This window comes from Alosa sapidissima, chromosome 2 (assembly GCF_018492685.1).
Source record: "Alosa sapidissima isolate fAloSap1 chromosome 2, fAloSap1.pri, whole genome shotgun sequence".
Lineage (NCBI taxonomy): Eukaryota > Metazoa > Chordata > Actinopteri > Clupeiformes > Clupeidae > Alosa > Alosa sapidissima.
This window is the reverse complement of record NC_055958.1, coordinates 35,381,017-35,397,265: the sequence shown is the minus strand read 5'-3', so window position 1 is coordinate 35,397,265 and position 16,249 is coordinate 35,381,017. Positions and strand designations below refer to the sequence as shown.

Here is a 16,249-nt window from a genome sequence, read left to right as displayed (position 1 = left end):
ATGACATCATACCCAGCGTCAGTTGAAGCTCTTCGTGATTGGTCGATGCTGCAGTACCAGGAACGCCCAATGGGCGTTCTCGTTTAATGACGGACACGCCCATGCCGCAGACGGACCCTTCTCGCTGATCCTGCCTCCTGGCTCCCCAAAATGCCACATCATGTGAACAGATCAGCAGGCTGGCAAATTTTCACCTCGTTTTCAGACACACGTTGCGGCAAAAAGACGTCTCCTCTTCCCGCAAATTTAGCGTAATCTCTGTGTGAAAAGGCCTTATGCGTACACGGGTTCGCGAGTAATTCAAACGAGAGTAATGGGTGCGCAGGTGAACGCAGAGACTGTAAATATGATGCAATTTGATTTAATTTCATGATTTTTTTTAATCTTCATACTTTAACGTACAGACAAGTGCGTGGTCTCGTTGGAAACCCCACTTCTGCTCTGTCACACAATAAAGGCCTCCCGCTGCTATGAAAAGTTGTGGAGCAATGTAACAGAGAAGAAAGGATGTGTTTTTTGACACACTTTGCGTAATCGGCTTCTAAGGGTTAAAATCTCACGTACCCCCTGGAGTGCCTTCATGTACCCCCAGCCCCAGGGGTATGCGTACCCCCATTTGAGAACCACTGTCCTTATGTCTGTAAAATGTTGTACACTTTGATGAACATTGACTAAAAGAGGTAGTAATGAATGTTGGAGGAAGTAGTGAAACTGAACATTACATTTAACGCAACTTACATTATGTCAATTTAATATGACATTCTCCTTGGAGCAACTTGGGGTTAGGTGCCTTGCTCAAGGGCAGAACAGCGGAGGCCGGGAAGTGAACCCACAACCTTTCCGGCTACTACATGCTAGCCCATCTCCTTAGCCACTACGCTACCCACCCCCCCTCCCTCATGGTATTGAGACAAGTGTAGAAAACACATACAAACTGTGTGTGTGTGGTTGTGTGTTGTTGTCTGCGAGTGCTAGTGTATGTGATGACACCCCCATTATTCCACTAACATCCTCCTCTCCTGTGACTACACTCCTGCACAACTGTGATCCCTTCATACTGATGACTAAAGAGCATTTCACTATTACTACTTCTCCTGCCATTACACTTGGTAACACCCAGTAGTGACCATACATTTTGGTAGGGCAGAAAGCTTGTCTGACTTTTTTTTTTTTTTTTTTAAAAAAAGCTAAACGCAAAGTTTAAAAAAATTAATGAAAGAATGAAAGAGTCAAAATGTTCCTAGGTTATGATGATTTAATGATGATTTGATTTAATTCAAACAAAACTATTTCTCAACTATGCTCTCTTATTTTTGTGTTGTTTCCCCTTTCCTGTGCACTTCCTAAAGCAGAACATACAAGATTTAATGGTGACAAGAACAACAGTGAGTATGGCGGTTGTAAGCAACGCGATCACATCAAGGCTGTGGTACTGGACCCAGTTCAGCTCGTGGGCAGTGGACCGCAAGTGGTCCGCTCCTTTGTGTCTCATTACAAACTCGGTCCAGAAGACGGCCAGGTCAAGAGGTTCAATCGGACGGTCCTTGTGCACAGCTGACAGCTTCATCATATTTGCCTTGTAACTAGAGAATTCAGGGAAAAAGTGCTTTTTATACAGTGTCATATTCACTCCAATCCATCACTCCAAAAGCTTTATGCTGATGATTTGGTGGTACTGTCTCCTTCCAGTGCTGGCCTGCAGCAACTTCTTAGAATATGCTCTCAATATGGAGTTATGTTTGATATAAAATTTAACTCAACGAAGAGTGTGATACTGATCGCCAGAACAAAGGAGGATATGAAGTGTGTCTATCCTTCTTTCTCGTTGGCAGGTGAACCACTAGAGGTTGTAAAGAAAGTTAAATATCTGGGACATGTGATAAGAGATGACCTCTGTGATGATGATGATGTGCAGCGTCAGTGTGGAAAACTGTATGGGCAGGCAAACATGCTGGCATGCAAATTCCACATGTGCACTCCTGATGTTAAAATCTCACTCTTCAAAACCTATTGCACTCCACTGTATACTGCCCACCTGTGGTGTAATTTTAGTGAGTCGAAAATGAAAAAAACTTAATGTGGCTTATAATGATGCACTAAGAATTGTGCTTAAAATCCCTAGGTGGAGTAGTGCCAGTGAAATGTTTGTGTCTAACAATGTGCCCACTTTTAACGCTGTTTTAAGAAATTTTATGTATAGATTCATGTGCAGACTGACAGGGTCTAAGAATATGATTATTGTGTCCATAGCTGATGTCTCTAAGAGTGACACCAGGTACACATCTTGTTTTTTGGAAACATTGGACCCAAAGCCTGTATATGTTTTGTAAATGATGCCTCATCTGCATCATTCTTAAATGTTTTGTATTGTTTTACATTTATATATCTGTACTGTGTTGTCTCTATGGACCTTTGTGTCTTGAATAAACTTGAAAGTTACTCCATCAAACGGATAATTAAGATGCTTCTGCAAATGCCAATTTACGCATAGTACCTCTTGTCACCAATGACTTTGTTGAGTGCTTCCAACACTTTGGCTGTGGTCACGTCAGCAATGGTCAAAGACTCAGCAACACCACGCGCAACCATGCGCTGGGCGTTGTCTCCCTGGTCTACAAACAGTGGGATCGTCACCATGGGAACACCGCTATATATACCCTCGTAGATGCCATGGGACCCTCCATGTGTGATGAAAGCCTTCACCTTCGGGTGACCTAAATTCACAGACACAAAATGGTTGCTCAACAAGCAAAACAGAATATGACACCATAGAGTAACATTGTACGTAAGGGATAATGTATTGTCTGCCGGTAATTATCAGAAAATAAGTCCCTTCAGGTCGAAGCAAAACCCCTCCGCTGCGCGTCGGGGTTCTGTTCTCCCTTTCGGGACTTATTTTCTGATAATTACCGGCAGACAATACATTATCCCACTTATTACACAGCTACTTGCCAAAACGAGAAAAAGAAACCTAACACAATGAATCTTTAAAAATTATTTTGCTACCGTTTCGTGTCTTCCGCTAACAAAATAAATAGTTCGTCACACAGATAGAACTTGACAGTTTCAGGTGTTGCGTGGCAACGTCTTACTAGCTTACTTTCCCTTTCAATGATATTCCATTGTAATAAGCGAACGGAATTCTTGCGGAGGGATATGAAAGACGTTAATCAACCCGTTGCCATTGACAGCGGTGATTATATACTTTGCCGGTGATTTATATAGATTTAACATAGGCCCGAATGTTAACAACAACGTTTTTCATCGAACAGACAGTACTGCATTATATTGAACAAACCTAAAAGGTCATTTTGAGGCAACCACTTCATGAGTTTGACATTCTTGGGGGCATTCTCAGGCACGGGTCCAGTGTACCTCCACAAAACCTGGGGGGAAGACGACAGAACTCAAACCATCTAAATACACAAGCGCCCTCTTTAGGGAACAGTTTGTGCTGTTTGATTGTCATACATCACATCTCTATTCTTATAAATAACATTGTGACACAAAGGAACACCAAAGACATTTCCTGGCATTAGTGGGGGCAGAATATCTTCAACAAACTTGTGTTCTGGATAAATAAAAAAATGTTCAAGTTACAGCATGTTTAGAACTGTGTGTTTACAAATAACTATGTGTTCCCCATGTGTGACCTGCGTGTGTCTGCATTGTGAGCCGAGTTTCAGTGAATGTCCTTTTGTTGCATTTCTGATGTATGTATGCAACTTCAGGCGCGCCTGGTACCCTTTATCCCATCCTGTGCCAGCCTACACCCAGTCAGTGTCAGCGTGTGTTTGAATGTTTGTGTACGTCAATAAACACAAACTACAGTACATTAAAGCTAGCAGACTAGGTGAACCCAAAACAATGATCAAAAGTAAATCTGCTAAATACCCCCTCACCCTCTGTGGAATCTGCCGGAATGCCTCGAAGAACACTCGGGCCTTCTCTTCTGGCATCTGGGACACCATTGAGCCCAGGGTGAAGACCACAAAGCCGTGCTCTCCAGATCCATTCACAAACTCCTCCACCTCCTGAGATGAAAACACAACACAGATATTGTTGACAAAACCCATATCCATTCACAAACTCACAAACCCCACAAACTCCTCCACCTCTAGAAATTAAAACACAATACATATACTCTTCTCCAGACCCATTCACAATGTTCTGCACCTCCTGAAATGAAAACACAACACAGATATTTTTCACGAGCCACAGGTTGCATTGGGGAATAGAATGACCCGTTTACCAACAAGTCCACACAATGTCCTAGATATAGCACAACATGCAATGACAAGATAGAACACACATCTAATGCTACAATTACATTAAGAAAGCAGGTCATCTTGGACATTTGATAATGCAAATATCTAATATTGTAATACTGTACTGCGAGTCAAACATACCAGCCCAAAAGAAAAATATTTATCTGCAACGTGTAGGGTTGTGCTGGATTATACAACGGCATTGAGCGTGATTCAGCCAATCAAGGATCGGAACTGTCCGTTTTAGAACTTTTGTTTGGCGCTATGGTTAAAAACCACTTGTCAAAGGCTGAGCATTTCTCTTGGCACTGTTAATCCCTCCATTTAGACCATGTTGGACATCAGTGGATACTCAATGTTAAAGTCCCTCATGACCTAACAACTCCCTGTAGGTGAGCTCTTTCTCCAGATACCAATTCAACAACTCAGAGGTGGGACCAAGTCACTGTTTGGCAAGTCACAAGTAAGTCCCAAGTCTTAGCAGTCAAGTCCAAGTCAAGTCCCAAGTAAATACAGAGAAGGGCAAGTCGAGTCCAAGTCTAAGTCACATCAAAGCCAAGTCGAGTCCAAGTCCAAGTCCCAATCTTTTTCAAGTCCTGAACAAGTCATCAGGTACTCTTCACTTAATAATGCACTTCCATCTAATCCACAGTATTTTTTGTTTATAAATACAGATTAAAATATGTTCAATGTTTCTGTCTTGTAATCTTTTACGACATATGCATGCGCATACCTGTGTAATCTGTAAACAGATAGCTACATAACACTCAGCACAGCTGCAAATATATATATTGTTTTTCCAAATTGCGGAGCCCACTGTAAGGATGAGTAATAATTTGACTGATGGCAGTTCACTGCGCTAGGCCACAGATTTGCCTGCAAACAATTTATTAGGCTGTCTGGCAGTGGCGACTCATAAGGGAAGCCAAGGTCAACACTTTTATATTATTTAAAAGATAATAATGACAGTAATTTTGTTTTAAAGTATTCATTTCTTAAGAAATACTACACATTTGATGCTGTTTATCTCATTTGTAAATGGTGCACTGTCACTTTAAGCCCATTGTGTCACACATTCTCATCCTTTTTTTACCAGCTCCGTTCAAATATAGCCTATGGCTAGTCCACAAACTCAAACATTGTTTGTGCCACATGTATAGCACAATATTAACAATGATAAGCATGATATTAAGTTGGCACAAGAGAAGCATGTATGACATGATGCTTGCTTGACATTTTCTGTTTGCAATTAAAAGTGAATTATGAGCTGTAGCCAGTAGCCACCTAGCTACAGTAGCTGAGTGAAATGTATTTCAATCGGCATATCATGTGCTTCATGTAAATAAATTATTGAATACTTCAAGACTATTAAGACCAGTTCCATTACACAAGGCAAAGACAACTCTTCATAATATTCTTGTCCACTTTCCAAATCACAGTGAGTGCAGCTATGTCATAGTGACCTGGATCTCATAGTTTATAACAGTACAGTAGGCTAGTGAGAACCGGATAATTCACAATCTCCTCTAATCTCGTATTTGTTGCCTTCACGATTTCCTTTTATATGTTTCTTATATTTAAAAGAAGATATCAATCATCATCAACAATGACAAGCCAGCTGGAACCTACTCATTTTCTCTCCCTCTCGTGTGTGCTTGGATGCGTTCTCAATTAAATGCAGTAGGCTAGCATAAGTTCAAGTTGGATCTTAATGGAGAGGACTCGAAAAGTATCAACTTTATGTAACATGCTGTTGGTGCTTTTTGACATTAAACGTTCTCTAACAAGAGTGCAAATCAGTTTGCAGTAAAGCTACTAGTGATTGGCTAAATGTTGGTCCTTCCTCTGTCTCTTGGTGCCCTACACACAGTGCGTAACGCGTGTGGGGGTAGCGGCAGTACTGTACTGTGCTCTGGCCGCTTGTCTCCGCTATTTTTTTTTAGTCGCGGGAAAGCGTCTGTGGGGTGACTGGTCCACGATCAGGAAATTTAGTTTTTGATTCGAGACATGTCAAGTCATCACAAGTCAAAGAGGCAAAGTCCGAGTCAAGTCTCAAGTGAATAGTATTCAAGTCCAAGTCGAGTCGCAAGTCATGCCGAATTTTATCAAGTCAAGTCTGAAGTCATTAAAATCATGACTCGAGTCTGACTCGAGTCCAAGTCATGTGACTCGAGTCCACATGTCTGCAACAACTCGTCAAGGGCGTACACAAACATACACAAAAACATGCATGCTCATTAATGAAGGAAGCTTTATTACTCAAGTCCATGAATACACACATACGACAAGACAGATAACATACACAAAATATATAGAGACTCCATCTTCAAAAAAATCCTGAAGACCCAGCTCTTCAGAGAACATCTCCACCCGTCTAGAAGTGACACTTAACTGTTTAAAATCAGCACTCACTGATGCACTTATTCTTATTAAGAAAAGGTAGAGTACAGTAAGAATAATTGTCATATAATTGTTGAGAGAATTGCTGTATAAACTTAAACTGTTTACCATGTTGTTAGTCGCTTTGGTTAAAAATGTGTGCTCGATGGTGTTTTATGCCCCCAACGTCGTCTTCCAGGCAGCGCTGCCACTGCTGGCTTAAAGGCACCTAACCCCAACCCTAACCTTAACCCATGCCTATCCCTAATGCCTTCCAGGCAGCGCTGCTTTGAAGACCATGTCGGGGGCATGAAATACCAAGAAACAAAATGTGTCAGCCAAACGTAATGTAATAAAAAAAAAGTTTACATATTTCAGCCAGTACACCCTCTGGATGAGTAACTCAAAATGGGATTCGAGAGTGCCACAATACCATTTACAGATCCCTCCAGACGTTGCATAAATGTAAACATTACATTTCTTAAAAGCAGTTTGAATGTGCTCACATGTACACACCTACATACTGTACACACAGTTGGAGCAGTGAACTCACCAGGTGCACACACACACACACACACGTACACACACACCTGGAGCAGTAGGCATCACTTTATCCGTCACCCGGGGAACATTTGGGGGTTAGGGGCCTTGCTCAAAGGCACCTCATGTGGCTATTCACTCTCCTCTCCCACATGACTCTTACCCTTCAGGGATCAAACCGACCAGTCTACAATCACAAGTCTGATTCCCTGAACCTTTTTGGGGCTAAAGCACACCAAAGATCAAACCAAAACATCAATGCACACCGTCTTATGGTTACTGATTGTGAAGTATGTCACACACATTATTATCTAGGCAATAACAGGAGTGTTCATTCTCATGCCCATATGTTTCTCCAGGGGTCTCAAACACCCGGCCCGCGCCCGGCCCAATTCCGGCCCACGACGTTTGTCAAAATAATAATGTAATCTGGCCCTTGAGACTGTTTTAATTGCGACAAACAACGATACTGATTAAAATAGACGATAGTTCCAAGTACGGTGACAAATCTCATTTGTACTCTGCTCCACTATGTGCTAGACATCCAGAGCTTCATTCAAACCCAAAATCGCTGCACAACGTTTTCAGGAAATACTTGTATTACACGCGAGAAACACAAAGACGTGCATTTGTAATGACGCGGAAGCGATGCAGTAGTGTTGCATAAATTAAAGCATAAATTAAGCAGAAATAGGCCTACGTTTCCGTGTGATGAAGTCTTAGGTAGACTATGTTATTCACCTATTCTAAATCTGAAGGAGAATATCCTTTTGGAGATTATGATCGATCGTCTATTGAATGGAGGTGCGTCTACGTGTATACGACGGTGTCCACTAAGCATACCATGCTTATTTCGACCCTCTGCCCAACATAGCTTGGAGGTTGCAGTGGTAATCGTGATGATAGTGTCCGTAATGGACGTGGTACAGACAGCAGGGCTAGTAGAAATAGGGCTCTAAACTACAAAGTCACCCGCAATATGATGCGAACTTCTGGGGACTCGCGATAGGAACTGATTTGACCAGAATACTTTATTGTAGGCCTTGTGGTTTAGAGACCATATACATCTTAGGTGTTGGTATACATCTTAGGTGTTTTCCTGTTAATTTGTTATGTGGGTAATATGAAAAAAGGAAAGTAAACCTGCTCAAATATGTTCATCCAGTATTTACTGAAAGGTGCATAATTTGAGGTGCTTGCCATCCAGTGGCAAATTAGATGGGTAAATTTACCCCCTTCATAAACTTTTGTTTTACTCAAAGATTTTTACATTTACAGTAGGACTTTATCTCTGACCACTTTCAAGCCATGGCCTTTTGACATTTTGATATAAAAATCCAATGGTGTTGCTTTCTTAACCCTGACGCCTATAGTTTGCCAGGTTTAAAAAAGTTATGAGAGGAAAATATTTTGATTTGGTGTGAAACACACACATACCTGTTTTTATGCTTTTCATTTGTTTTATAATTTGTATTAATATTTATGTTATCATTATTTTATTTATAAGCTAAGGTTGCTAGCACAGGTGTCTAAAACTAGATAAAAACACTTGCACTTTCTGTTTGCAATTTTGTGTGGTATTTGAAAAAAAGAACATTGCATTTTCAGAAATAGCCGGCCCTCCAATCAGATGACGTTGGCAGAATTGGCCCCCAGCTCATTTGAGTTTGAGACCCCTGCTCTATACAATGTGTTCATGAGCTGAGACCACAGTAATAGGCATATGCTCACATGATGTTGATTGAGCTTCTTAATCAAGAAGCTGTTATTTATTTATTTAAAAAAGCCCTCTAGCCTATTTCATGAGTCTGTATAAATGCCTGTAATTTAGTGCAGTATGTACGGTTCTACAAACTTAAATGACAGATTGAACAAAAGAGTTCTATGTTCTAATGATAGTTTTGGGACTTTCAAAAAATTACTCATCTGTTTGTTCATCTTGCATTTAATAAATATTTTCATGTAATTACCGCTGCAAACATATAATTACCGCTGTCAATGGCAACGGGTTTTGTGCTTCTGATACGTCTTTCATATCACTACGCAAGGACTGGAACTTCATTCAAAAGTGAAAGCTGACGGTTGATCAGCTGTGTTCTAAAGAATGTTTGATTCAAGTGCAGCGTGTGTTGTTGCGAACTATTTGTTTCTCAGCAAATGCCACGATGAACGGAAACAAATAGGCTAGGTTATGTAGGCTAAAGTCATATCGTGGGGAGTTTATTATTTCGTTTTGGCAAGTAGCCGTGTAATAATCGGGATAATGTATAGAACACCGGTCACCGCTGCGCGTCGGGGTCCCAATAATGACCGGCGTTCTATACATTATCTCTTACGTATGAAACAGGGTGAGGACATCTTGAGGCCATTATCCCGAGGGGACAAGGATAAGGACTGATCATGTAGATGGTTGGAACCATGGAGGTATTATATATAACTGGAGAGAGTGACTAAGTCCCGCCCCCATTCATTTCAATGGCCCATGCTAGGCTAACTACTTCAGCCAAAAAAGTTTGAAATTGACCGCAGCCATCTTTATGAAAATGGCGTTTCATGGGTGTTCGTTTCTGGCACCAGCTAAAATTAGCCTATTAGATTCCACATTACAGACAGAGACAACGGTATGTCGTTGATGAAGATTGGACATTCCCTCAGAGGAAAATAATTTGTTCGGGAACGCGCTTCACTTCACCTCGTTATAAGCGCAAATTTATTTCATTGGTTGGGATAACATTTTGGGAATGGTGGTAGAAGTTTGCCCTGTCTCTGAAGTCCTAGGTTATTTATTGTTATGTTCATATGTGAGAATAAACAATGCGAATCAATATTGAGTCACTTTAGGCTACACAAATAATGATTCCTAAATGCTATATTTGGACAGGTTGTAGGCCTATTACGCAATAGGCTATCCAACGAAAATTACTATAATTAAGTAGACATGGGATGTAAGAAACTTGTGGATAGCTGGGATTTTTGCTGCACCCAGTATGAATTTACAGCTTGATAAACCTAGGCTACATTTGCAGGCAGACGAAATGAAGCCAACCCAAGTTAAACTTACCGATAGAAGCGCACATCCCTCGGGTATTGTGGTTCGAGCAGGCATTTCAAGAGTCTGCAACTGTTGTTGATATTTGGCTTTTGCCTCGACTGGAAGCCTGGCCATTTAAATCAAATGCATAGCCTAATCATGTCAATCTTGTTGTTGCAACCATGTAACGCCATGTTTTCAAAAATGTCGGCGGCCAAATGCCATGCTAAGTGGCTGAAGCTAACCCTTCAAATCCTAACCCCCTGGTTGGAACGTCCAAATAAGCCCCAACGATGATTCCGACAGGCTCAGAAGGGTCAATGAGGAGAGCATCAAAGTCATAGTCCCGTAAGGTCTGCATCAGCTCTTTGTTGTACAGCATGCTTTCACAGACTATCATGACAAAACTACTCATGGTTGTGATGCCATCCAAGTAGTTCCTTAGTCTCGCCACAGCAGTAGAGGCATCAGTGCTCATGTATTGGTGCAAGTATTCCTCTATGTCCATGTCCGTCCATGTTGGGGCAGACGTAGCCTTGGGGCAGCCGTGGCCTACCTTGGGGCAGCCGTGGCCTACAGGGCCTACCGTGGCAGCCATGGCCTACTGGTTAGCACTTCGGCCCTGTAACCGGAGGGTTGCCGGTGCGAACCCCGACCTGTAGGCACGGCTGAAGTGCCCTTGAGCAAGGCACCTAACCCCTCACTGCTCCCCGAGCGCCGCTGTTGTAGCAGGCAGCTCACTGCGCCGGGATTAGTGTGTGCTTCACCACACTGTGTGCTGTGTGTTTCACTAATTCATGGATTGGGAGAAATGCAGAGACCAAATTTCCCTCACGGGATCAAAAGAGTATATATACTTATATATATACACTTATATGTCAAAGCTTTTATTGGAATGTGGTACAGAGTAGGTCAGAGTGGTGGTGTGCTCGGAGGGGCCCAAGCTGTGACTGGCCTCTGGGATCACGACCACCACCTGGATGCCTCTCCTCCCCAGTTCCTCCACCAGGGTTTTCATTTCTCTCTAGGGGCTGCCGTCTACTGGCATCACTAACAGCTTCCCACCCTGAGCAGAGCCCAGGCACAGGAGAGTGATCAGCAACGCGATGACAGCCCGCCTCATGGATGTCTGCACAGCAGCCGTGGAGAAGTCCCCAGTGACATAGAAATACTGTGTGCTCACCTTTCAGAGTTGAACTCTGTACCTTTTCTGATTAATTATCACTCAGCGGTAACAAAATAAATAGGTAAAAGGCTACAACAGTAGCCTAGAAATCTAGACACACCCTAGCGGCGGCAAATTAATTTGCTCAGCCTGTACGTTTAGTATCAAACCATAGGGATTTCTATTGGCTGACGCCATGGACGTCATCCAATCACAGCGCTCTATTTTGTTAGAGAGTCTTAAGGCGGGCTTAACAGGATAATGACAGTCCTGCTACGGTGAACAACAAGGAAGGTGGCTATGGCGAACGAAGAGCGGTTGTTTGAATCGGCGTTGGCGTCAACTTTGGAGGAGTTGGACTTGTGCTTTTCTTTGAAAGTTGAGCAACACAATGCACTTAAGTCATTCCTTTCGAAGAAGGATGTATTATACGGATACGGATATGGTCGTAGCGCTGGCCTATTGCACGCCTAGGCAGTTTGAAAGACAATTCTCTGCCCGCCCCTTGGATTAAGCGAGGTGAATGGTTCGATTCCAGAGTCCAGACTATACATTTCAATGATATAGGATGGCCCGCCAGGCTACTACAATAGGGTAAAATCTCTTGGAATCTTTGTGCCTGCGCGTTTCTCGTCTCTCGTGAAGTAAGGCTCCAAAAGCAAAACAGCAACGGCTATTCCAATCAAATACTCTAGAGTGCTTCTACAGGGTTTCTGCAGGTATCAGCAAATCTCATTTCATGCTTTTTCATGCCCTTTTTAATGCCACTTTAAACTAATTTCATGCCAATGTCCAACTGCAGATATACTCACAGCCAGTGGTGGAATGTAACGAAGTACAAATAATTCGTTACTGTACTTAAGTAAATTTTCCACGTATTTGTACTTTACTTAAGTAACATTTATAGTGCATACTTTTGACTTTTACTTCGTTACATTTAACAGCAATTATCTGTACTTTTACGCCGCTACATTTCTACAACACCATCGTTCCTTTTTATGATACATTTTATGATCAGTTTTTTTTCTCTCTCTGACAAACACGTTTGTTTTACCAGGGGGCGGGGTTGCTACCAAAGATTCTGGAGCGCTACGTGCATTCTTAGAAACATAAGCTTCTAGTCTAGACCAGGCAAAGCGTGAGCTTGTAGCCATCTGCATTCGGTAGGCTATATTCACCAGACCCATGGCTACACTGTACATGCAACTGTGTTCTGTGCCTTTCACTGTCTGTTATCTGCAGCGTTAGGGCCTCCTCTCCGATGAGATTGCTATCTGCGGATCAGCGAAGTTACAGGCTATGCCCATGCTTCTATCACACGTCTGATCATTTGCGGCACAAATGAATGGTAGACTATTAATGAACCGATGGCCGGAAAAAAACGTAACATTTTCCAGATTAGGAAATATTCCTTAATTGTGTGTGATCAAATAAAGATGCATAGCCTACAATTGGGGGGTAGTAATGTGAGCGTTCATTCAATGTCTATGCGTCTGAACCTAATCATAAAGACACCTTTCTCAGCAACTTTTCTGTTCAATCAGCATAATTGGCATTACGATCCACCCGACGTTTCCCTTGTCTACCCCGTTAAACTTCAGGCTCTCGTGTTTTGCTGACTGATATTACTCAGCAGATCACCCTAGTTAGATAACCAGAATTACAGTCTCTACAATTGTAGGTCAGAATGTAAACTGGGCCACAGATGGTAAGCACAATTGCATTAGCTTAAAACTATCTAGTCGAGTATAACCTAAAACTAGCTTAATTAAAATGCCACAGCCCATACTGATTTTTCGTTTTAGAATATAGTATATAAATCATTATGCAAATACTTTTACTTTTAATACTTACAGTACATTTAAAAGCAGGTACTTTTTACTTTTACTTAAGTAGGGTTGTCATTGTGGTACTTTTACTTTTACTAAAGTAAATATTTCTCTGTGTATTTGTACTTTTACTTAAGTACTGAGTTTCAGTACTTCCTCCACCACTGCTCACAGCACGTTGCATTACTAGCATCCGGTGTCGCGACTTTGTGCACTGGCCTGCAGAAACTCAGGCGAGCAAGTGCTCCACCAGCCATCATGACCACTTTCTACCAAGGCACCATTGAGAGCATCCTCTCCAGCTGTATCGCTGTGTGGGGCGGAAGCTGCACTGAATACAACAGGAAAGCCCTGCAGCTCATAGTGAACACAGCTGGAAGGATTATTGGTGCTTCACTCCCCTCCCTGAAGGACATTTACACCACCCACCTCACCCGCAAGGCGACCACAATTGTGAGTGATGCAAGTCACCCCGCTCACAATTTGTTTGATCTACTGCCCTCTGGGAAGAGGTACAGAAGCCTGCGCTCCCGCACCACCAGACTCACCAACAGCTTCATACACCAGGCTGTTAGGATGCTGAACTCTCTCCCCCCTCCACCCTCAGCTACATAACATCCTGGACTTTGGACCCACAATGGCTGCCTTGCACTACTCCACTTGCACTACTCCACTTGTACACTTGTACACTTTGCAACTTGTCGTTGTTGTCCTGTTGTCCTGAAAACACAACACTTCTGCTGCTCTTACATAACTTGCACCACTATGCCACTTGCTTACTTAGGTCAAACAGAACTACCTCAGCCATTTATTGGCCTGACTTTGCACTATTATATTGACTGTCTATGCACAATTTTAACCCAATTTTGCTGCTCTTATTTCTAAATTGTATGTGCCTTCTTATTTACTTTTTATTGTTTACTTGAATGTTATGTTTGTCTGTGGACTTAATTGGTAAAATATGTCTTGTCTTCACCGTGGGATAGTGAGAAACGTAATTTCGATCTCTTTATTGTCAATGTGAAGAAATTGACAATAAAGCAGACTTTGACTTTGACATACCTTTGTGTCATTTGTCTTTTGCAATCATATGTGCTAAAGTCACTGTTACAAACTAGGCCTATCATTATTTTTTAGTCTTATGAGACAAGGGTAGCCTACACTTTGAAATGGGTCTTACATTTTCCATTTTTTGAGGCACTGACTGACTGCTATGACGCTCCTGTTCCTGTACACTGAACAAAGCCCGCCTGCACTGAAAACTGATTGGTTGGTTTAGCAAAACAGGCCAATCAGGATGCTCTCTGTCTTGGATGTGCTCAGGCACACACGCACCACCCCTCTCTCTCTCTCTCCCGTCGTGTGCGCACTACACTCAGATGCACACGCAATCTTGCATGCGCGCTCACTCTAGATTCCGGGAGATTTTATCTAATTTGCAGGTGTCAGGGACCCGCTATCAATATGCAGGAGACTCCCGGAACTTTCGGGAGACTTGGGATGTCTGCCCTCATAGCATAGCTTGTAGACACTTTGGCTGCTTCAGCCGCTAGCCGGATGACTCGGGTCAGACAGCACCAATATTTTAACTTTTTTTTTTTCGACCGACAGTATTCTGTGAACATGATCAACTGAGCTATGTGTTAAAATTGTCCGGAGTTCTCCTTTAACAAACACTCTTGACTTGACTACTTAGTGCTTTGGTTTCAGAGCAGAACTCTAATAATGGGTTTATAATACATGAAATTAAGTATGCAAAAAGTGACCTGAACCTACACACTTCCATCACCAGAGTCCAACTCACCTGTGGTAGGGGTTTTGGCTTTCCTGCTTTCATTCCACCAATCATGATCATGTTGGGCATCAGAGGCATGGGGAACTCATAGGTAAAGTCAAACCGAACGAGCCACAGTGCTGCGTTGCTCGCCAGCTCCACAATGGATGTGTCCCTCTGCAGGATATCAGAGGCCATCTTGTCTGCGTGAACGTGGAGACGACTGCAGGCCGCAGGCTCCAGTAAGGACCTCAGCAGGTTGACGGTCCTCTCCCACAAGGTCATGCGATTGCTGTAGAGCGTGTAGCGTAGTGGCAGGTATGAAACAGGGTGAGGACATCTTGTGGATATAATGTCAAGGGGACAAGGATAAGGACCACTCATGTAGATAGACGGAATGTCCAGATAAGCCCCAACGATGATTCCAACAGTCCAAAAAGGGTCAATGAGGAGAGCATCAAACTCATAATCCCGTAAGGTCTGCATCAGCTCCTTGTTGTACAGCATGCTTTCACAAGTCATTATGGTGTAATTACTCAGCATTTGCAGGGTGTCCCAGTAATTCCTAAACCTTGCCACAGCAGTGGAGAGATCAGTGTTCATTAATTGGAGCAGATCTTCGTCTAAGCCTGCATCAAAGCTTTCCTGGGTGTATGGTACGGGAAAGGTCAGTGTGGTGGTGTGCTCAGAGGGGCCCAAGCTGAGACTGACCTCTGGGATCACGACCACCACCTCGTTACCTCTCCTCCCCAGTTCCTCCACCAGGATTTTCATGCTTCGCCAGGGACTGCCGTCCGTTGGGATCACTAACAGCTTCCCACCCTGAGCAGAGCCCAGGCACAGGAGAGCGATCAGCAGCGCGATGACAGCACGCATCATGGATGTATGCACAGCAGCCATGGAGGAGTCTCAATTGAAATACAAATGCCATTTGCTCCCCTTTCAGTGAGCTGGACTTTGTATCTTTTCTGGTTAAACATTACACAACAGTGTTGCCAGCCAGCCACAAAGGTAAAGGGCTATACATCAGGGCATTGTACAACAGGGAAATGTATTATCTGATCAAACACCACATACATTCTGAGCCATCTGCAGGTCCAAATTGATATGAACCCATCCAAATATTAAATTAAATAATTTATTATGTCTAATTGTGGAGGCAGAATGCCCAAACTAATGACAGGGCTAACATTCAACAGTAGTTGTTGTGTCTAATTTTGATTAAATGATTCAAACTCAGAAGAATTTAGACAAAGCACAAGG

At 42.7% G+C, this 16,249-nt stretch overlaps 2 protein-coding genes across 15 annotated transcripts in view; one reads left to right on the top strand and one right to left on the bottom strand.

The window, feature by feature from the left end:
• LOC121692798 (fibronectin-like) overlaps positions 1–16,249 on the top strand; it is a 149,769-nt gene that overhangs the window by 55,674 nt on the left and 77,846 nt on the right. The window lies entirely within an intron of this gene.
• LOC121692940 (UDP-glucuronosyltransferase 1A5-like) lies at positions 1,242–16,010 on the bottom strand. The gene is made up of 5 exons (XM_042072003.1): positions 15,017–16,010; positions 3,903–4,034; positions 3,299–3,386; positions 2,495–2,714; positions 1,242–1,583 (listed from the first exon to the last, which is right to left on the bottom strand). The coding sequence occupies exons 1-5, from the start codon at positions 15,884–15,886 to the stop codon at positions 1,298–1,300; spliced, it is 1,596 nt and encodes a 531-aa protein (XP_041927937.1). The 5' UTR covers positions 15,887–16,010; the 3' UTR covers positions 1,242–1,297.